General features: G+C 50.7%; 7 protein-coding genes across 7 annotated transcripts; 5 read left to right on the forward strand and 2 right to left on the reverse strand.

Annotated features, from left to right (window-relative positions):
* Positions 1 to 742: 742 nt before the first annotated feature.
* Positions 743 to 2484, reverse strand: CGGC5_v012028 (uncharacterized protein; the record flags this gene model as incomplete). The annotated part of the gene is made up of 4 exons (XM_032030834.1): positions 743 to 835; positions 892 to 1103; positions 1155 to 2296; positions 2348 to 2484. The coding sequence occupies 4 exons, from the start codon at positions 2482 to 2484 to the stop codon at positions 743 to 745; spliced, it is 1584 nt and encodes a 527-aa protein (XP_031889899.1).
* Positions 2485 to 3027: 543 nt separating this feature from the next.
* On the forward strand, positions 3028 to 4711 carry liz1-4 (Pantothenate transporter liz1; the record flags this gene model as incomplete). Its single annotated transcript, XM_032030835.1, has 4 exons — positions 3028 to 3073; positions 3130 to 3189; positions 3247 to 3323; positions 3371 to 4711. 4 exons carry the CDS (start codon positions 3028 to 3030, stop codon positions 4709 to 4711), a joined length of 1524 nt encoding a protein of 507 aa, XP_031889776.1.
* Positions 4712 to 5031: 320 nt separating this feature from the next.
* Positions 5032 to 6567, reverse strand: CGGC5_v012030 (Uncharacterized protein; the record flags this gene model as incomplete). The annotated part of the gene is made up of 1 exon (XM_032030836.1): positions 5032 to 6567. The coding sequence occupies one exon, from the start codon at positions 6565 to 6567 to the stop codon at positions 5032 to 5034; it is 1536 nt and encodes a 511-aa protein (XP_031889897.1).
* Positions 6568 to 7142: 575 nt separating this feature from the next.
* CGGC5_v012031 (uncharacterized protein) lies at positions 7143 to 10745 on the forward strand (the record flags this gene model as incomplete). The annotated part of the gene is made up of 1 exon (XM_032030837.2): positions 9801 to 10745. The coding sequence occupies one exon, from the start codon at positions 9801 to 9803 to the stop codon at positions 10743 to 10745; it is 945 nt and encodes a 314-aa protein (XP_031889894.2).
* Positions 10746 to 13500: 2755 nt separating this feature from the next.
* On the forward strand, positions 13501 to 17293 carry CGGC5_v012032 (putative transporter; the record flags this gene model as incomplete). The annotated part of the gene is made up of 7 exons (XM_032030838.1): positions 13501 to 13549; positions 13604 to 13764; positions 13827 to 14835; positions 14900 to 14978; positions 15038 to 15174; positions 15690 to 15763; positions 15833 to 17293. The coding sequence occupies 7 exons, from the start codon at positions 13501 to 13503 to the stop codon at positions 17291 to 17293; spliced, it is 2970 nt and encodes a 989-aa protein (XP_031889895.1).
* A 657-nt stretch (positions 17294 to 17950) lies between these two features.
* SNG1 (Nitrosoguanidine resistance protein SNG1) lies at positions 17951 to 19576 on the forward strand (the record flags this gene model as incomplete). Its single annotated transcript, XM_032030840.1, has 2 exons — positions 17951 to 18838; positions 18896 to 19576. 2 exons carry the CDS (start codon positions 17951 to 17953, stop codon positions 19574 to 19576), a joined length of 1569 nt encoding a protein of 522 aa, XP_031889629.1.
* Positions 19577 to 20109: 533 nt separating this feature from the next.
* CGGC5_v012034 (EEF1A lysine methyltransferase 4) lies at positions 20110 to 20706 on the forward strand (the record flags this gene model as incomplete). Its single annotated transcript, XM_032030841.1, has 1 exon — positions 20110 to 20706. The coding sequence occupies one exon, from the start codon at positions 20110 to 20112 to the stop codon at positions 20704 to 20706; it is 597 nt and encodes a 198-aa protein (XP_031889646.1).
* Between the last annotated feature and the right edge of the window lie 142 nt (positions 20707 to 20848).

Genomic DNA, 20848 nt, shown 5'->3' on the forward strand with positions numbered 1-20848 from the left:
CGTCGGCCGGTCGTCTCAATGAGCAGGGTCTCCGGCTCAGCAGGCATGTCAATGTCGGATATGTTTTGTGCTCTAGTTTCTAGCCCTTTCGGAAAGAGCATCGGATACTGTTTTATCAATAGTTATTCGAAGTCTCCCACTGCGATCCTTATCAACCCCTATCTCGGGTGCATGTACCCGACCCCCCCACACACTTGAACATGACCCCGCAGTTGAAGTCGCCCGGCCGCCATTCCCCTGTAAGTGATTGCCAGCACTTGCTGCTGCCAGCATCGTCGCATAGTCGGATTGCGGGACTTAGAACAAATCAGATACAACTTCCTTCTACCATAACCCCACGTGGCGGGCCGCTAGATTGGCCCCGGTACTAGTGACAGAAACGATCGATAGGTTGTAAGCTCATTTTCACTTCGCGACCTGGACGGATGTGATCTAGGGACTTCTAATCTGGGGTTGTTATTCGGGCGGGTATTTCTGGCTATTAGAGCGGATAGTGATGAAGGAGAAGCGATAAAGACAGCAGCAACGACGACAAAGGCAACGAGAATAGTAGAATACACTAATCTTTATTATTTTCAAGAACAAGTAGTTAAGATAACTAAGGTAAACAATTCATTTGGAGAGCCCAGGTTTCTGCCTAATCCGCTTGAAATGTTTGCCTGGGTAGGAAGACACCACATTTTTGTACACAATCTGATTGTAGGCACAAAGATAACGATCAGGTGCACGAGCAGCTCATCTTCTATTCAATTTCAGTATTCTGGTCATCCGGCAGACCATTTGGAGGAGGGAAACTAGACAACAGCAAAACGGCCACCGCTGCCATTGCAACGCCCTGTATTGTTGTCAGCGTTTGGAACACATCCCCAAGCAGAAGCAACAGGAACATACCGCGTTACAGAAGAACGTTAAATATGCCTTCTCAATTCCAGCAAAGCTTGAGAAGATGAACCCAAATAAGCCCAGAGTTGATAGCATGGCGACATTTTCGACGAGGGTCATAGCTTGTAGGGCGTCCGTCCGTTCCGACGGTGCACACATTTCCGTGATGACGCCTTTGCTGGCTGGCGCGGATCCAGAAGCTAAAGGGAATAAAACGCCGGCTGGTATTCTGGTTAGTGATCATGAAAACAAATATAAACTGTATTGCTTACCAAGATAGATGTGCCATCCTTTGGTTGCGAATGCGGTTGAGGCTGTGAGCAGCCCATCCGCTACTAAGCTCCATCGCAAGAAAGAAATGTCAAACTCATGACCAGGAACGCTTTGGAAGACAGTTGCGTCGCTCAAGTTGTTTGGTTTTGGGTGCACGTCCGTTGTGACGCCTGCTTCTGTTTCTGCTAGGACTTGTGCTCTGAAGACCTCACTCTGGAGTTCCTTTTCGGACCGCTCGGTGTACCACTTTCGCCCGGAATCGATGATTCTAGGGAATATGAAAAGAAGGAAAACACCGCGTATGAGCGAGTTGGAAGCCATAAGATAGCTGTTTTCCGTGGGCAGGAAATTGAAAGCCGCGGTAGAGTAGAGCTGGATTAGAATTGGCGCATAGCCAGTTGCCAAGACGCCCAAGAAGACGCCCAAGGCCAGGAATGCTACACCGTAGTGTTTTATAGGTCGGCCATCCTCCAGTCGAAATCTTTTGGGGGCAAGGACTCTCAAAGCTCCAAGCCATCTGCTCCACCCTTGTCGCTTTGCAGATGTGACACCAACAATACCAGGTGTTCTGGGGTCGATGTATGGGATGAACATGGACGAGTACAAGCTTGACAATGCGAATAAGATGGTTGCAATTTCAAAGGGTCGTATAGTACCCCAGCTGTCGCCAACAATGCCGCCGAGGAGATATCCGATCGATGTTCCCAACATGACGCTGCCCTGGAGCATGCCGAACATAGCGGTCCGTTCAGAGGGAGGAGTAATCTCGCCTGCAATTGTGTTGAGTACGAGCAGATATCCGGACATTCCCCCAATAAGGCTGATCAGTTGACTACACTGAACGATGATGATTCCACTCCTGGCGCCAACTGAGACTCCGACGACCTGAACTCCAACTCGCAAAGCAGGAAACGCGGTCTGCAGGACAAGTGCAACTTTTGGGCCCCAGTTCTTAATCTGCGAACCAGCGTAGAAAAGGTTGATAACACTGCAGAACATCGTCGAAAGGCCAAGAATAGAGACTTGCGTCGCGGTACCGGCGTCGATCTCGCTGCGATTGCAACGGTCGCCTAGCAAATTGCCAGTGTCATGGTTTCCGTAGAATTCTTCACATTCCATAAGACGGAAAAGATACAGAATACTGGAATTGTTAGCAATCGCAGTCGCTAGACTTGCTGTTTTCCTTACTTACGGTACTTGGGTAAAGCTTAGCGCGACAGATATGAGAAAACCAGCCAATAGTACTCTGTTAGCTGAGGAGAACACAGCTCTCGTTTTGGATAGTTTTGAATCATTCTGCAGTAAAGGTGTGCTCTCGTTATTCGACATCGTGTGCTTTTTGACTGACAGTCTAGTGAGATTTGGAGTGATTGGGTTGTCAACAGCAGGTACCAGACGCGCTCTTCGCATGTCCTTGATGTTGCATGGCTAAGTAGTGAACGTTATCTATCAACTGCATCGTTTGATTGTGCAGCGTCTCCCCTCGGTCAGTTCCGTTCGGTTATCATTATGGGACACGGCCCGAAGGGCATCGTCAACGACAACATCATTCTTAGCCAAGAAGGGCCACTTTCCTATCATGCGGAAGCAGTAAGACTTACCTTATCGCGCGCTATGAGATGGTCTTATCTACCACGCAGATAGAGAATCTGAGATACCCATCTTTAGTTCCACAGCCAATCGGGAAATGGTTCGTCTTTCGGCAACAGGGGTGCTACCCCAATGTCGGATTGCGGGCAGGAGGCGCCAATGAATGAAAAGCAGTAGAAAACAACAAGACAGCTTCCCATACGTAACAAAATGCGCAGATTTCGCAATTCTGCATCATTTCCGCCTCCACATTAGTCTCAAGCCCCCATCGCACTTTGAATGATGGACGAGCCTAAACAACGAACGTCGGTCGTGCACCGGATCAAGGGTGCGTGTTTTTAAATTTCTCCCATCAGACGAAGGTTCATTAGCTCACTATCATAGTCCTGGTTCTTGGCGAGGAGTCATCTAGCAAGGAAGAGCGATGGCTGGTTCAGAAGCTGGGTGAGCTAGTCAAGTTGGTGTAACGAGTGACCACATAGCTGACAACCTTGATACCAGACTTTTTCATCCTCACATACTGCTGTGTGAGCTTCTTCTTCAACTACCTAGATCGTGCTGCCTTTGCCAACGCATACGTGAGTACTTACTTAATTACCTTTGGGTCATTTATTGACAGCCGCAGGTTTCTGGTCTGAAAGAAGCCCTGGACCTCAGTGGTAGCCAGTACAACGTTCTGTTGTCAATGACCACCGCTGGCTATGTCATCGGACAGGTGCCTCACGGCATCGCCATCCAGAAGATTCCACCACGTATCTGGTTCCCCTCAATGGTCATCATTTGGGCAAGCCTCACCATGGCCAGTGCAGGATGCAAGACCTATGCCCAGCTCTGCGTTGTGAGGTTTCTCATGGGACTGATTGAAGCATCCACGTACTGCGGCACTATCTACTGCATCGGATCCTGGTACAAACCTCGCGAAATAGCTAAGAGAACGGCAATCTTCACGGCGTCTGGCCAGGCAGGCTCCATGTTTGCAGGCGTAATGATGACGGCGATCAACCAGGGCATGGACGGCTACTCAGGGCTGGATGGCTGGCAATGGGTGTTTCTCATCGACGGCATCATCACCTTGCCCATTTCCATAGTCGGATTCCTTTACTTCCCGGATACACCCGAGCAGACAAAAGCACCATGGATTAGCGAGTCCGAGAAGCGCCTCGCCCTAGATCGTCTCCCACCCAAGCGCGAGGACGGCCACAACATCAACCCCTGGTCACTGGCAAAGCGTGTCTTTGGTTCCCCGGCTTTCTACATCCTATGCATCTTCTCCATGGTCTGTTCCGCTTTGGAAGCATTCTGCGTTCAGAACCTTTATCTGCTGTGGCTTAAACACTACTCGGCACAGGGATTCTTCACACAATCGCAGGTCACCACGTATCCTTTGGGTATACAAGCTATGGGAATCGTTTCCAACATGCTCGCCGCTGTGTATATCGACGCAACTGGGCGCCGTGTCCCCATGGGCATTCTAGCATGCGCATTACAGCTTGTCTCGGCTGTGATTCTACTGGTGCCGACTTCAGGAAAGGTTGCCATCATGTTCGCTTTCTATCTCGCTGGATCATCTTACATCGTCAACCCATTGCTGTTTGGCTGGGCTAACATCATTTCCCAACGAGGTGGTGACGATGCCCGTCGCAGTGTCATTCTCACAAGCATGAACGCCTTCGCCCAAATCTTGTATACCTGGTGGGGCATTGTCTTCTATCCCGCGGACAAAGTGCCATACTGGCGTGATGGCTATATAAGCATGATTGTCATCATTGCGTTGTTGTTCAGCATGCTGTGGGCGGTACTTTGGCTTGACCGACGGACTGCCCAACAACACCCTGACGCGGCCTTCTACGACTCCACACATCCTGTTCTAGTGTCAGATGATAAAGACAACATATCGATGAGGGCTATTCCTGTTGGGAAAGATGTGAATGGGAAAGAGGTCAGGATGGCTGATATCAGTGTGTAGCCTGACTATGATGTTTCGCGATAGGATTATGGGGGAGTTCAAACTTCATCAAGAGGCGAAGTGATCGATACGTTGTTCTTATGTAGTCCAGATGATACGTATGGTGTGGCCATGACTTTTCTCTCTCTTTCATGATTGGATAATTATTTGCAATGAATTCATCGGACAACTCTCCATCATAGTAAGTGCATGTTACTGGCACGCTGAGGCAATCCTTCGACTGTTCCTGCGCAGGGTTGAGCTTCATGTTGTCATTGTCGAGAACCCAGTCAACCTTGTGTTTAGTTTTGATATCTAGGTACCTATGGTGCGGACATATTTCAGTTCCACTCGCAGTTCCGCTCCGGACGCAAATGGCTAATCTGACTCTTGACGATGCGACCATCTTTCATCACCAGCATCAAGTTCTCGTTGATTCTGTCCAAGCTAGAGACATCCTCCAATGGATTCTCACTCAGAAACAGCAAATCGGCGAAGGAACCCTCAACAAGCTCGCCTAGCTTGCCCTCCATACCCAGTTGCTTGGCACCGTTGATAGTAGCCTGCCGCAGGACTACAGGGCTTGGTAATATCTTAGACCGCACGACGAATTCGTACGTCTGCATCACCAAGGTAGGCCCCGTCGTGTCGGTTCCGAAACACACAGTCACACCTGCATCCTCGGCGTAGCGGATGCCCCGTATCCCCGCATCTCCCACGATCGCATTCTTGCGCAACCCTTCCGGCGTCTCAAACTTGTCGTACGGTGGCATGGTGACAAATGTGTGAAGAGCTAGCGTTGGCGTCAAGAAGACCCCTTTCTCAACCATGAGTTGCGCAGTCTCAGGATCAATCATGTTGCCATGCTCAATGCCGCGGACACCACCCGCAATGGCGTGGCGGACACCCTCGGCAGTGTAACAATGAGCCGTCACTAGTGTACCACCCATGTTCTTGTTGACAGTCGTGATAGCCTGAAGTTCCTCTACCGTGAACTGCAAGGACTCAAGCTTGTCCGTGGCGGAGGCAATGCCGCCTGATGTACACACTTTGAGGTGTTGGGCGCCTTTACGCATGTTGTCGCGCGCAGCCTGTAGACACTCGGGCACGCCATCACAGAGTCTCCCAAGAGCAGAATTGGCGATACCATTGCTCCGGCAGCAGTGCGAGTCGTTCCATACTTCTGTGTCGTCTCCGTGGCCTCCTGTCTGTGAGAGCATCCGTCCACCTTGGAAGACGCGGGGCCCGGGTATAAGAAACTCTTCAGTGGCCTGCGCATGAGCAATGGTTGCGCCACCGGTGTCACGGACCGATGTGAAGCCGTTGGATAAGATGCCCCGAAGGGTGCCGGCGGATCTGAAAATGGCTGTTTCGTGTGGAAAGGTGAAAGCTCCATGCAATGTAGAGCTGCCATGCACGGCCATGAGATGCACATGACAGTCGATGAGTCCTGGACAGACGAAATATTTGCTGGCATCGATCTTCTGCGCTTTTTGTCCGGCACAAAGAAACTCGGCGGTCAAGTCGCGGGCGGTGGTGGGAGCCACTCTGATAATCTTGCCACCTGCCAAGTGTAGGCTGATGCCCTTATGTACAACCCCAGCTCTTGGATCAACGAGATTGGCGTTGGTGAGGAGGTAGGGAGTTTGAGGTCCGGGCAGCCATGGCTTCTCAGAGATATCGTACGCAGGGTTGGGGGGATAGATGGTTGACTTCAATTCCTCCAACGTCTGCATCAAGTTGTGTTTTCCTTCGTCGCCGAGGGATGCAGACTGATTGCTATCATGTTGAAAATCCTCCAGAGTTACGAACTCGAAGCGCGAGATGTTACTCTCTTGTGAATACTTGCGCTGCGAATGAGTAGGAACAGCCCTCATTTTTCTTGTCGTGCGATGTATCGAAACAGCCCTTGCACAAAATGAGACTCGAAGATATTGACAATTTTCGCATTCATATTATCGTCTCAATGCCTGGAAACATTTTGAGCAATTCAATCCCGGGGTTGCTTCGATACGGCCGGGAGGTGTGCGGCCCGGTGATCCCGTTGCTTTACCCATCGGGTACAAGTACCCGGAGTACAATTCCGCTGCGGCTTCCCTGATATCCGCAGTAGACGATAGACGATAAGCTTGGAAACTGACAACATCGGTTTCTCTGACCGATAGCAATGTCTCGGCCCGGTTGGATTTCTTCGTTTGGCTGCCCGTATGCTGACAGCCCGCTGTCCGATGTGTCGTTGGTAGTCTTTGTCGTCCAGGTCGAAGGTGTCGGCAAGCTCTGCACAACGCGATTCTTCCCAGAGCCTTTGCGCATCATCATTGATGTTTAAATCGAACTTTTCAAAATTTCTTTCTATACTATTTCGGCCGTCATGGAGAAAGACCATGGCCTGTCTGCACGTCAGGCGATGTACCAGAAGCCAGCTGTGTGGAGGCACAGACTTGGTGCAGCCATGCTCTACGGACTTGCTGCTATCGGCATTGCCCACTTGGTTTCTAATTTCCCGGCGTGGTGCATGGAGCTCGCAGGTCAGAATTTCCAAGACGTCGCAAACTATTTGGAAGAAGACATATTTCCAGATACCGACTATCCTCTCCGACGTGCAGAGGAACCATGGGATATTGCAACGTCATACCCATACCAAAGACGACTTTCCAAGAACGTTACTGAAGGGACATGGCTCCGAGTAGCTACTCATCCATCAAAGGAGGAGATTGTGTTCGATATGCTAGGAGACCTATATTGCATGTCTACACGCAGCCGAAAGGATGATTCAGCCGTGATTGCTCACCCCATACTGACGGGAATTCCGTATGAGAAGGAAGCGGAGTTTTCTCCCGATGGATCCAACCTCGTCTACATATCGGACGCAGGCTTCGGTGTCGACAACATCTGGACCATGCCATACACCACTTGCAAGAACATGGCACGCATGCCGCAGCAACAGATCCGAGAAAGCGCAGTCCAACAAACGAACTCAACCTTCCGTTTCTTCTCAAGTCCGGCATTTCACCCGACGGAGCCGAAAGTCATTGCCACGAAATGGTTTCTTACGGGTCGCCCAAATGGAGCTGGTGAGATATGGGAGGTGCCCTTGAGGGTTTCTAATGATGGTGTTTTGCCTGAAAGAGGAGGCAGAAGAATCATTAGTCGAAAGCTTCCTACTTCCTGGTCCAAAGAGAGATATTTCGAGAGTCAGTTGGGATCAGAGCAAGCTCGTTATACACCCTCTGGTGATGGAATCGTGTTCTCTCGCAACGTGCGGGATGATGCGGAGGGCAAGTTTTCGTACAATAAAGACGTTCATTCTGGGATCAACGCCGTCTTTCTCTTGAATACCACCACCAATGAGACGACGACCCTAGTATCGGCTACTCCCAGCAAGCCCAACAAATCTGCAAGCCCAGGCGGCGCGAATATGCCACGACTTTCTAGCGACGGAAGCACTCTAGCATTCATCAGACGACGGAACGACAAGGAAGTTCTTGCTCTCAAGGACATGCGTTCCGGCACTTTACATTACGTCTGGGATGGCCTCTCCTACGACCTGAGTACTATTCCCGCGTTCATGGGGGCTTACCCGAACTATGGTTGGTCAGAGAATGACAGCAAAATTGTCATCTGGTCTCAAGGCCAGATCTGGAGTATACCATTGCGTATAAACCACTTTGGTGAGCGGGTTGCCAGCGGTGATCCGAAGCAGCTTGGGTTCAGGGCCGCGATAGACATTGCCCTCGGAACAACGAGATACTCAACAACCAATATTACAGCGCATCAACTTGCAACTCACGCCCAGGAAACGGCTTTCCGGGGCCTTCGGAGTGACGCCAAAGGAGAGACGGTGGTGTTTGAAGGGGCTGGGGACAATTACATCATGGATGTTTCTTCTGGTGACACTCGGAAACTCAAGGCTCCGAATGCCGGTACATCATGTTACTCCCCATCATTTGTGGGTGAGACCCACTATTTGCTCGAAGCATGTTGGAACGACGTCAATTACACCAGCTTTCACGTCGTCAATCGACAGGACAATACTATCACCGAAGTTCAAGGACTACCTCGAGGAAGATATGTTTCTCCAGTCACCGATGGGAGAATCATTACCTACATCCGCACTGGCAAGGACTACATGTTTGGAGATATTGACGAGACATTTGGGGAGGGTGTTTGGGTTGCCAACATTAACTTACCCGCGACAGCTTCGGGGACATCGTGGTTGGTTGGGCTCCGGAGACTTCCCATCAGGGACTACAGCGCCGAGTCCAAGCTTGAGATAGGGCCCCGCGATGGGTCCACCATTATTCTGGTCCAAACCCCGGATTCGATCGTCGAGTATGATTTGGATAGAAGTGTGGCGCGCAAGATATCGGCCAGCCGAACATCGGTCGAGATGCGATCTACAGTGAAGAACCCGCACATCATCGGGCTTCGGGACTTTCAGCACATCTGGCTGTCGGTGAATCATCAGGCCGAACAAGGATATATATGGAGTAGGTCAGGACATCCTCAGAGGCCAAAGGATCTCACCCGTCTCTCTGACGTTGGTGGTCATGATTTTACTTTCAGCTGGGACGGAGACAGGGCTTTCTGGCTCTTGGGACCCAGCCTGAAAATGGTTGATGTCAAACTTATCTCCGAGGGATGCAGGCGAGCATCGCTCAAATCGAGAGACTCTGGCGACTGCGCTCGTAGGGTTGTCTCTTCCAGGAAAATCAACGCAACCTACGAGGCGGCAAACCTTCACCACGCACGAGTTTCCAAGGGCAGGCCATTCGCTATCACCAATGCATCTTTGATTAGCATGGGCCTTACGACCCCGGAACTCATGCGTCAGGCTACGGTTCTAGTGGAAAACGGCCAGATCGTTGCCGTTGGCCCCGGTTCTGACGTCAACTTACCTGCATACTGTGAAGTTCTTGATGCTGAAGGAGGCGCGGTTCTACCTGGCTTCATCGACATTCACGGTCACTGGGGAGGGTTCTTCTCGCCCTTCCCAACCCAGTCTTGGGAAATGGAAACGTTTCTAGGATACGGCGTCACGACAATCCACAATCCAGCGTCCAATAATGTGGCTGGCCACATTGAACGTGTGCTTATAGAGAAGGGAAGAATGTACGGCCCTAGAGTCTATCATACAGGCAATGTGCTGTATGGCTCAACCCAGCCTTCTGTCTACACTGAGATCAACTCTCTGGCTGATGCTAGAGATGCGCTTTTGCGGATCAAAGAGGAAGGCGTCGATTCGTCCTTTACTGTCAAAAGCTACCAGCTCGTTCCTAGATCGGCCAGGCAGAGGCTTCTGCTTGAAGCCGCTAAGCTAGGCATGCTCGTCGTACCGGAAGGAGGGTGGTCATTCGACTGGGGTCTGACCTACTTCATCGATGGTTACACATCTCAGGAGCACTCTCTTCCTGTACCCGAGCTGTACGACGATGTCCTATCACTTGTTGAGGCCAGCGGCAGCTCATATACTCCACTGGCAGTCATGAACTACGGGGGTCTCTTCGGCCAACATTGGATACACCAGAACGAGGACATACCTAACGACGCCAAGCTGAGGAAGTACGTAAGACATGACATACTGGAGAGCCTGATCGAAGTGAAGCAAGCGCCAAATAGCTCCTACCTGTTCTTCAACACGACTCGGTCAACCGCGAAACTTGCGAGGCGAGGCGTGAGGACTAATGTTGGTGCTCATGGAGAGCAGCCGATCGGTCACTTGTGTCATTCAGAGATGAAAATGATGGCCCTAGGAGGTCAGACTCCTTACAGCGTTTTACGCTCTGCCACTATCGGCAACGCGATATCGCTCGGTCTTCAGTCTTCTGTTGGGTCTATTGAGGTTGGAAAGCTGGCAGATATTGTCATATACCCGCCAGGAGTTAACAACGTACAGAAGGTATGGAAGCGAAGCGGTCATATGAAGTTCGTGATGCGAGGAGGGATCGTGGTCAGCGTCGAGGATGGACTTGTTGAATTATGGCCACGCAATGACCGAAAACAGGCTCGGTCTCCTCTTAATCCCGAGGGTGTGACTGGGGTTGGGAAGACTTAGATGTGTGTAGCAGATGACGTGTCGACGTTTGGCCAGAGTTGAATCTCACACGCTACCTACCATTAACCTATTGTCATGTTCTCGCCAAAATCCAAACAAAATTCATAATTTGATCATACCATAGAAAATGGTGTCAACCGCCTTGAACATGGCCCAATGGCTGGTTCGAGACTTCGAAGGCCGCCAGCACCGAAGACTCCGGAGCCGGCGATGCACTGACCGGCCGCTCCGATTGACAGGCTTCTTGGTGCGGCCAATCATGACCTCTCCATAGCAGAGACCCCGACAAAGCCGAAGGCCAGTGCCGTGTACCACCACGCCCTATTACGGCCTCTTGCAGAGCATGGGAACCTTCCCTCCCTCCGGGCCGCCCACCCTCAGCTCATACTTCAGTAAGCTTGGAGTTATCCGCGCAAGCTTCCGGCAGAGGCTTGACTGTTGACCGGCTATTTTACAGTTGCGGAAGCGCCCCCGACGTCTAATATATGGGTTTCCTACAGTAAGTTAACGAACCCGAGTCATTATTATTAGGGAGGGAAGGGCTTGTGGATTCTCGACTTGTCTATGTCCAGTGTGTGACGAATTTGGTGCGTACCCTTTGCCTCTTGTTCAATAATGGGACCAGTCAAGAATTTCGCATTCGCTGTGTATGAGGGTAAGATGATTTCAAAGATTAGAACAAGACTCCTGGACACTTCAGTCCAATCACGCCCAGATCGTATTCACTTTTGAATACAACTGCGAGAAAAGTCTCGCAACATCAATGATCAGCACCTGGAGTTTGGCCGTCGCATCCCTGACATGGTTTGTTGCAACATGCTGCAATCAAACCACTCATCTCGGCCGGAAGCCGGCGACGTCATCTATAGGACTGATTCCCCGACTGCTCAAATCCAAGCGGCGTCACTCGCTTTAAACCTTTTCTCGACCTCAGTTATCATTCACTTTCAGCTGCCAGGAAGTGTCTGCAGTCTAGTCACCAGAATCTGCATCTGCACGGTCTACTGCTGAACCATGCTCAATTTACCCGCCGGTGTTACCCGCGTTTTGGAATTCATCATCCCAGGTGACAGCCCCCCGTGCACCAAGAACACCACGTCATTCGTAGAGCGTGGTTGCGTACCGTTTCCTGCCATCTGGGAAAGGATTTTGAATCAAATTCTACGGATGCCCCACCGTTCGGCCGCTGCAGTCCGGATTTTTGCTTGCCTTTCGAAATGTTTCGCTTGGCCAATATGACCATCATGACGAGTTTTTGTAAGGGGACTGACTTGACTCCTGTATTTAAAATCGAGCTTTGCATGCCCAACGGATGTGGGATTTCTGCGCGCATTTACACAGTCATATTGCAGTAAATTGACGTCTCTGAAGCTACCGACTTCCTCTCGGTCATCAGAAAGACGGTAAATCAACCCGAACTACCGCTCATAAGGCTTTCTTAGTCTGTGCCTAGACTTGGCAATCGTACTTCGCATGAACGAGTTCCGTGGCCGAAAAGACCCCTTAGCACACTGACCGGTTCTGATGCCACAGAGCTAAGTCTCAAAACTCACGCTTAGATGCAAAATATGCCATTTTACCCGATGTAGGGCTGTCGCCGACTTTTCCAGGCCTAAGGCGATTGGCTCTTTCGGAACTGTTTCACTCGAAGTCTCCAACGCGGGCCAACGTTGCCCGTGCGGGATATCCGACGACCACCCCTCACCACGAAGAGGAGTTCTCGTTCGCCTTGGCGTCAGCCCAAAGCCAAGGTAAGTGGAGGCCGTTGTCCCACTTATGGTTGACATAGAGCGAGTTTGAGAGCGAGTGTTGTCCACGTTGAGTGACACAAAGGTTACACCGGTGTAACCAGCGGATGAGGACAATCGAAATCTCGCGTTGCTTGTCAGCGTGCCATTCATTCAGGAAAGTCTCTCGTGCATGGCCTCCCATCATCTGAGTGTCTTACCTGACTTTCTCAATGTAGATCAATCAGCAACTGGTGATGCACAGCTTTTGCCCTACATGTGTCTAGTCAGCCGTGCGCAAACTTGAGGTGTAATCTACGTCAAGCTATCACGGCTTGGGAAACGCTCAAGCACGTGTATCCCGAGGCGTCCGGACGAAAGGTGGCGGAATCGGCGAACTCGTCGGCTGCAATGGGGAAGCCTCTTCGCAAAGGGTAACTGGTTTCCTTTTCGGCTTGCGACGTGGGGATACCTTGGGTTCGCACCCCAGGCGTTCCGGCCACATCAAAGTTGAGACGGACGGCCTTGGCTGTGCGTTGGTACTGCGAATGGCGAAACCGTCCTCCTCCAACCCCGGCGGGATACGACCCTTGCTCACCAACCACAGTCTTAATGCGACTCAATCTTGGTATAACATTAGAGTGTGCTTCCCCCCGTACCCCGCAATCTAGCACGAACGTGCCATCCTGGGCTACTTTGTCCCAGATCATTGGACGAGGGCAGCACATGAACAGGGCTGTTTCCATGTCCAATGCGAGAGACATCTGCCGAACAAAGTTTGACGGGTCTTCTGTCGTCTGTGCCAGCTTGAGTAGTTGGCTCCCGCTCATTAGTGGCCGTTCTTGATAAAACTAATGGCCGGCCGCCACCTTCCCCTCTTTGGCCAAGACTTGTCAGCGCAACGTCGCATCATTTGAGCAGTTTATGATGAGTCGAACTATCTACGATAGCAGCTCAAATACCCCGTTAGCACCTCCAGTCGTCTTTGTTTGAAGTTTCGTCGCACTTCGTTCCGACACCTGGTCACGATGGTACTGTCTACGATTGATGAGATTGCTATAGAGCCGGACAAGAAGGGTAAGTGGCGGGGACCTAGGGAGTTTAGTCATAACATCAACAGCGTACTCCCAGTCGACTACTCCGATAGAACTACAATTGATATCAAGTCGGAGTCCGTCGGATACGAAGAGGCTCCGTCAATACTAGAATGGAGCGAGGCGGAGGAGAAGGCAATCAGGCGGAAGATAGACTGGCACACTGTCCCGTTGACGACAGTACTCTACCTTCTTTGCGTATGTGCTTCTTGCGGCGAAGAGCTTTTTTTTCTCCGCTTTCGAAAGGCTAATATGCGCAGTTTCTCGATCGTTCGAACATCGGAAACGCGAGGATTCAGGGCATGGCCAAGGACATCAACCTCGAGGGATTCCGATTCAACTGGGTTTTGTCGATATTCTACATTGTCTACCTCTTTGTTGAGGTTCCGAGCAATATCGTACTTAAGCGGGTAGGACCGCGATTCTACCTGCCATTTCTTGTTGTCGGATTTGGCGTTGTCTCATTATGCACAGCCTTTGTCAAAACCTACGAAGGATTAGCAGCAGCACGGGCGTTCTTGGGAGTCTTTGAGGGAGGCGCCATGCCAGGATTCTCATTTTTCCTGAGCAGCTTCTATCGAAGAGAGGAGTTGTTGCTTCGGATCGGAATTTTGATCTCATCAGCATCTCTCTCGGGCGCATTTGGTGGTCTTCTCGCAACAGGCCTATCTCGAGTGCCGGAGTGGGGGTTTGACAGCATGCCGATACACACCTGGCGCAACATCTTCTTCTTCGAGGGCTTCGTGACGATTTTGATCGGGCTATTTGCGCCGTTGTGGATGCCGACAAATCCAGCCACTGCCTATTTTCTCACCGATCGAGAACGAGCCATCGCCGTCGAGCGTCTTCAGCGAGAGCACAAGTCTGATGCCAACGAGCCAGTCAGCCTCGACCATGTCAAGAGGGCTGTCTCCTGTATTCACAACTACACGTGCGCTTTCGGCTTCTTCCTCATCAACATCACTGTGCAGGGAATCTCGGTCTTCATGCCGACAATATTGAACGACCTGGGCTGGACAGCGACAAAGGCGCAGCTGATGTCTGTACCGCCATACGTCGTCGCCTGCGCGTCAGCGGTGACGGTGGCGTACATCAGTGACAAAACGCGGCAGCGCGGCATATATCTTGCGCTATTTTCGCTCATAGCCGTAATTGGGTTTGCAATCTTGCGGTTCGAAACAGACGCAAACATTCGATACATGGCTGTGTTCTTTGTCACCGCAGGCGCGTTCCCTGGCGGGCCCGGATTTTTGAGCTGGGCTATGAATAGTGAGTATTAACTACCTAGTAAGCTCGCGATTGATGCACTTCTGGCTAATCACTAGCTCAATAGATTCTGCGGGACCATCAGTCCGAGCGGTTACGAGTGCCTATGTCGTCACAATCGGCACAATTGGAGGCATTGTTGCGACGTAAGTGGTTAATGATCTAATACTAGAGGAATGTCATGGCAAGTACTGATATGACCCAGGTGGACGTACACATTCAAAGATGCACCCAAGTACTTTGTTGGACACACCATCAACTTGGTAGGACAGAGTTTGGCAGTCCTACTTGCCGTGTTCGGCATCCTGTATTGCCTTTACGAGAACAGAATGAGAGCTGCTGGTAAGAGGGACCACAGACTGGACGGTCGAAGTGAAAAGGAGCAGGTCCAGTTGGGGTATCGACATCCTTCATTCCGCTACATGCCATGATAGGAATGTAGTAGACTCAGTTTAGGAAGGCCGAATGCAAGAGATGATATGATGTGCGACACACTTAGTAGTATGAATGTGAAACTGTTCAACCACGTGAACTTCTTAGCCGCCAGACTACTGCAAGAAGTTTCCAGGGTATTGGTTCTCGTCCAATCCTATTGGGGTATTTCTACTAACGCTGTCAGCCCCGATGCAGCAGGTGACCCCGCACACTCAACACGCCACGCGAATACTGTCTCGTCAGCAATGTCTTGCCATCACTCCTACACGTCGCATGAGTAGGAGCAACAGCCAAAATGCGGCTTCTCAACACGAGAACGAAAGAGCTCCAAAGTTTCAATCATCATCGGATACCCTATGCAATTTTATCACATACCTGGGGTGCCGAGGAAGTTTCATACCAAGACCTGATTTCCGGCAAAGGTTCCCAGCTTTTCGGGTATGAAAAACTTGCAGGAGCTTGTAAAAAAGCCCTCGCTGATGGGTTTCATTATATCGTGAGGATCTCTTGTCATTTCTTTCAATTTTCGACTTTTCTTAGCGAGCTGACTTATATCTTGTCCCAGTGGATCGACACTTGCTGCATTGATAAAACGAGTTCTTCCGAACTTACTGAAGCTATCAATTCCATGTGGGCTTGGTACCGACATGCGCAAATCTGCTACGCTTACCTGTCAGACGTCAGGTCTGACTCTGCCCATTTGGGACAAGGGTATAAAGAGTTTATCCAGAGCCGGTGGTTCACTCGCGGTTGGACTCTGCAGGAACTCATTGCCCCATCAAATGTGATCTTTTGTAACACAAAATGGGTCGAAATCGGTAATAGAGAAAGCATGCGGGATATCGTAGGCAAGATTACCGGAATCGACAGGCATTTCTTCAATCACGGTGTTCTCGGCAGATACAGCATCGCGCAAAAGATGTCATGGGCTGCGAACAGGGTCACAACTCGTATTGAGGACCAGGCCTACTGCCTATTGGGTCTTTTTGGCGTCAACATGCCACTGATGTATGGGGAAGGGGAGATGGCCTTTGTCCGCCTCCAGGAAGAAATCATGAGACGGACAAGTGATCAGTCGATCTTTGCATGGTTCGACCGGGCGGCAGGACGGCAAACTGGATTTTTGGCAACCTCGCCATCATGCTTTGCCAACTCAGGAAGTGTCACGACGTATCAGCCGGATGAACCTCAGCCCCCGTATTCTATCACCAACCAAGGTATCTCCATAAGCTTGCAGCTACTTGCGTCAGGGTCATCCGGTTTTCCCCTGCCGTTCCTGCCTTCCGAAGAAGGCGAAATACTATCCGCAGCAGGAGTTCGGTTTTCTTTCTCCCCAGCAGGCACAATTGCTGTCCTCAACTGCAAGAACGCCCAAGGGTCGAGATTGGGCATTTACATGGAGAAAGAAGACGGCAAGGGCATATTCTACCGTTCCGATCATCAGATAGGGTTTGTCTCGATTCCGGATACAGTTGTGGCCAGATCAACATTTGAGAGCGTCCTTGTTGGTTCCAGCAACCCAGATTATGCCGACTCACTTTGGAACAAGTCACAACCATCCCATCATGTAACACTCAACTGGCATAAACCACATGCAGACGATGAAAAGCTTGTTAAAACACCGTACTCGGTCGTGAAAGCGTTTCCTGCCGACGCATGGGTAGAGCACGATTGCGGACATTCCGTCGTTCTCCCCACCGAGTTTGGTCGGAGGGCTTACCTTCTGTTCGATAATCGAAATCAAACATCCAAGAAACATTTCTGTGTTGTCTTCATGGTAGACTACAGGGACACAGTCAGGACTTACATAGATAATGATCCGACAGACGACTTGCATCCGACACCCCCAGATTCCTTTCTCTTCAACGATGAAAGCATGCTATCGAAAGAGCTGGCCTGGGAATCTGAGGTTTATGAAAATATTGAGGTTCGACTTTCAACAAGATGGGGGCGCTTCGGAAAGATCTTTGACCTATCTTTCCAGGACAAAGCCACGGTCGACGGCTTGTGTTCCAACGAACTTTAAGTTTGTTTTCGGGCTATTTGCTCGTAGATGTACGAGATGCACAATTTCAGCCCGAAGCAGGGAATGCTTTGAGGCTAGATATTTTTACTTGTGGCGAGGAGAAGTTCTGAGATAGGTACTTGGCGCAGATCGAACATGAATAGGTTTAGGTCGAATAGCTGACAGATCAAATCGACTAGACTTTGCCTTACAAGAAAGATTCATAAAATGGCAAGAGCATCCGAACAGCCCGCGATCATCAAGCAGGGGGGGTAGTGATCAGCGAGGCGTTCTTAGGACCTTTTCCAGGAACCGTGATGTCATGCTCCCCGGAATTATAGTTGTAGCTGGGTCGAGCTACTTGAGCATTGGCCAATCAAAACATGGTTTCGCACCATAAGTCTAGCATAATTGTTAGCAGGTACTTCATCACTCAAAGAAGACCAGTTGATAACGCATCATAGACTGATCAGTAGCGCCATTCAGTCAGTTTGATGCCAAATCATCGAGGTGTCTCGGTTCGTGATAAAACCCAAGACGCCAGGCGCGGGAGAGGCGCAAATCCATGCAGCTGTCCTGGAATGCAATTGAGCTTGTTTGAACCATTCCGGCAGGCACTGGAACACCCACGCGACAGGCTTTGAGCAAGAAAGCCAATCCCTCTCTTGGCGCCCAACAATGGCAGGGTCTCCCGAAGATCAACAACGCTCGCCGTCGAGCCAAACGGAAGTCGACCACGCAAAAGCAGACGAAAACACCCGCAATGTTGAAAATGGTTTCGCGAAACTTCATGAGAAGCCCCATCATGCGGTCGGATTCTGGGACCCTTCGATGAGGAAAGTTCGCGCCCATGTCATTCGACTCTGGCTTCAAACGATTGCGATCCTGTTCGCGTTTATCCTCGCGGTCCTCTCGCTTTACTGGGCGGTTCTCTTCCGCACTGAAGCGAACTTGCGGTCAGTCGTCGTGCATGTCGTCAGCTTTGACGGCCAGGTCGCGCCATACGAGTCTATCCAACCGATCGTCGGTCCGACTGTCATCCAGACGATTCAGAAGACATTGGACAGCCCGGGGCCTTCACTTGGATGGACCATTCTACAACCATCAGACTTCAATAACGACCCTACGGCCGTGCGGATGGCTGTATATGACTTCAAAAGCTGGGCGGCCGTGATCGTCCACGCGAATGCGACTGCAGCCCTACAAGAAGCCGCGGCGATAGGTGACGCGAATTATGATCCAGCAGGCTCATTGCAAATCATTACTCAGACTGCGCGAGACTCAACGACATACCAAAGCGATATACAGCCATACATCACGCAATTCACAGAGCAGTTTAGCCAGGCCTTTGGAAAGCAATGGGGGCAGACTGTCATGTCCAATGATTCCTTGAGCCGCGAGAACCTGGCAAGAGCGCCTGCTGTTGTCAATCCCGGAGTCGCGCCGTTGATGATCGACATACGACCTTTCACACCGGCTACTGCAACGCCTGCAGTCAGCATTGGACTCATCTATCTAATTATCATGGCCTTCTTCTCATTCTCTTTCTTTTTACCGATCCACATGGTATGTGCATGTTCGGTTTTAAACACTATTGAGGTGATTGGCTAACAGTTCACCTAGAAATACATCCAGCCTCAGGGACACCCGCCTCTCAAGTTCTGGCAACTTATTGTATGGCGATGGATTGCTACAGTCTTCGCCTACTTCTTGATTTCTCTGGCTTATAGCCTCATCTCCCTGGCATTCCAGCTCCCCTTCGGAGCTCCTCCTTATTCCCCAACAGAGCCTCCGCCGCAAACAGGCGCGACCGCCTACGGGAGCGGCACATTTCCGGTATATTGGATGCTCAACTTCGCGGGCATGACGGCGCTTGGTCTTGCGTGCGAAAACGTCGCCATGATCGTAGGACAACCATGGACTGCTCTATGGCTCATCTTTTGGGTTATCACCAACGTGTCAACGTCCTTCTATGCCCTCGATCTGTCTCCTGGATTCTACAGCTGGGGCTACGCTTGGCCACTACACCACGTCGTCGAGGCCAGTCGTCAGTTGATGTTCGATTTGCACTCGAGGATCGGTCTCAACTTTGGTGTTCTGTTTGCATGGGCTGCGGTGAACACGGTCTTCTTCCCTTTCTGCTGCTATTTCATGCGCTGGAAAACGGAACACGATAAGCGCAAGGCGGAGAGAGACAAGGACCGTTATGTTGTTGAAACTGCAGAAGGAACTGAACAAGAGGTGAGGAAACCAGAAGGTTCGAATCCACCGATTCGCAAGCGAGGATTTATGAGAGGGCTATGAGTGAGGATCTTCTGCGAAAGGAGGGGGAATTATTGGTCAGCTTTCATAGAATTGTCAATACTCATAGAATAGACGAGCGTAATTCCTTAGTCCTCAATAATATTGAATTACGAAATGCCAACCGAAATGTTTTTTCCACATCATTAATATTAGCAGATTGACTGAGACCGCATCTACGACCCGTCTAGTTGTTGTTTGTCTTCAGTCGTGTACCCCTAGTCGTGATTGGTTACCCACCAAGTGTTGACACCAAGTCGCACCATGTTTGTCATGAATAATGTCCCTGTAAAGCTGTGGGCACGTTATTGAACAGAATAAGGGAACTTGGCATTAAGTTTCCATGCGTATGATGTCACAAACCATCCCCACGTAACGTAAATGTGGGCATTGAAAAGTTTTGAGCGGGCCTCTCGATAAGATGATAAACAGCGAAACCAGGACCTCAAAATACCTTCAGTCTCACCGAAAGTCGTCACCCAACTTCCCGAAGCCTTCACCGAAAAGTTCGCCATCGGTTTCCCGAATAAGAAAACATGCCCGCCGACTTCGACAAGCAAAGCTACTGGGGCGAACGCTTCGCATCCGAGGTCACCTTCGAGTGGCTGACCCAATCTGCGACCTTCATGTCGATCGTGGATCCCTACCTCGCCAAACTCGACGACGCGGCGCCCATCCTGCAGCTAGGCTTCGGTACGAGCGACCTGCAGAACCATTTCCGGCAACGCGGGTTTCAGAATGTGACCAACGTCGACTTTGAGCCACGTGCCATCGACCGCGGCCGCATGTTGGAGAAGCAAGTATTTGGTGACGTGAAGATGCGGTATCTCGTCGCGGACGTCACGCAGCTCCAGCTGCATGACAAGTACGATTTAATCGTCGATAAGAGCACGGTCGATGCGGTGTCCTGCGGTGGTATTGAGCCGTTTTTGCGCATGGCGGAGGGTGTGAGACGGCACCTGACGGATGACGGGTTCTGGATCTCATTGAGCTACTCGTTCTGCCGATTTAACGTGGCGGGATTGCCTTTCGACGTTGAGATGATTGCAAAGATTCCGACGCCGAAACTGAAGCCGCATGATCCGGATGTCTTTCATTACTGCTATCTGTTGAGGCCAAAGGACTTCCGCTGATGCATCGCGTTATCTCATGGCCGGCCATGATGGGAGAGTGCTTCATGTTTGCCTTCGAATACCCTGCGCAGAGCGCTTGATTTGCGATCGTCTCCATCGACATTTTCGACATGTTTACAAACAGGCAATGCATACTGGGAAG

Source organism: Colletotrichum fructicola (genome assembly GCF_000319635.2).
Source record: "Colletotrichum fructicola Nara gc5 chromosome Unknown KSG_Nara_v1_contig07, whole genome shotgun sequence".
Lineage (NCBI taxonomy): Eukaryota > Fungi > Ascomycota > Sordariomycetes > Glomerellales > Glomerellaceae > Colletotrichum > Colletotrichum fructicola.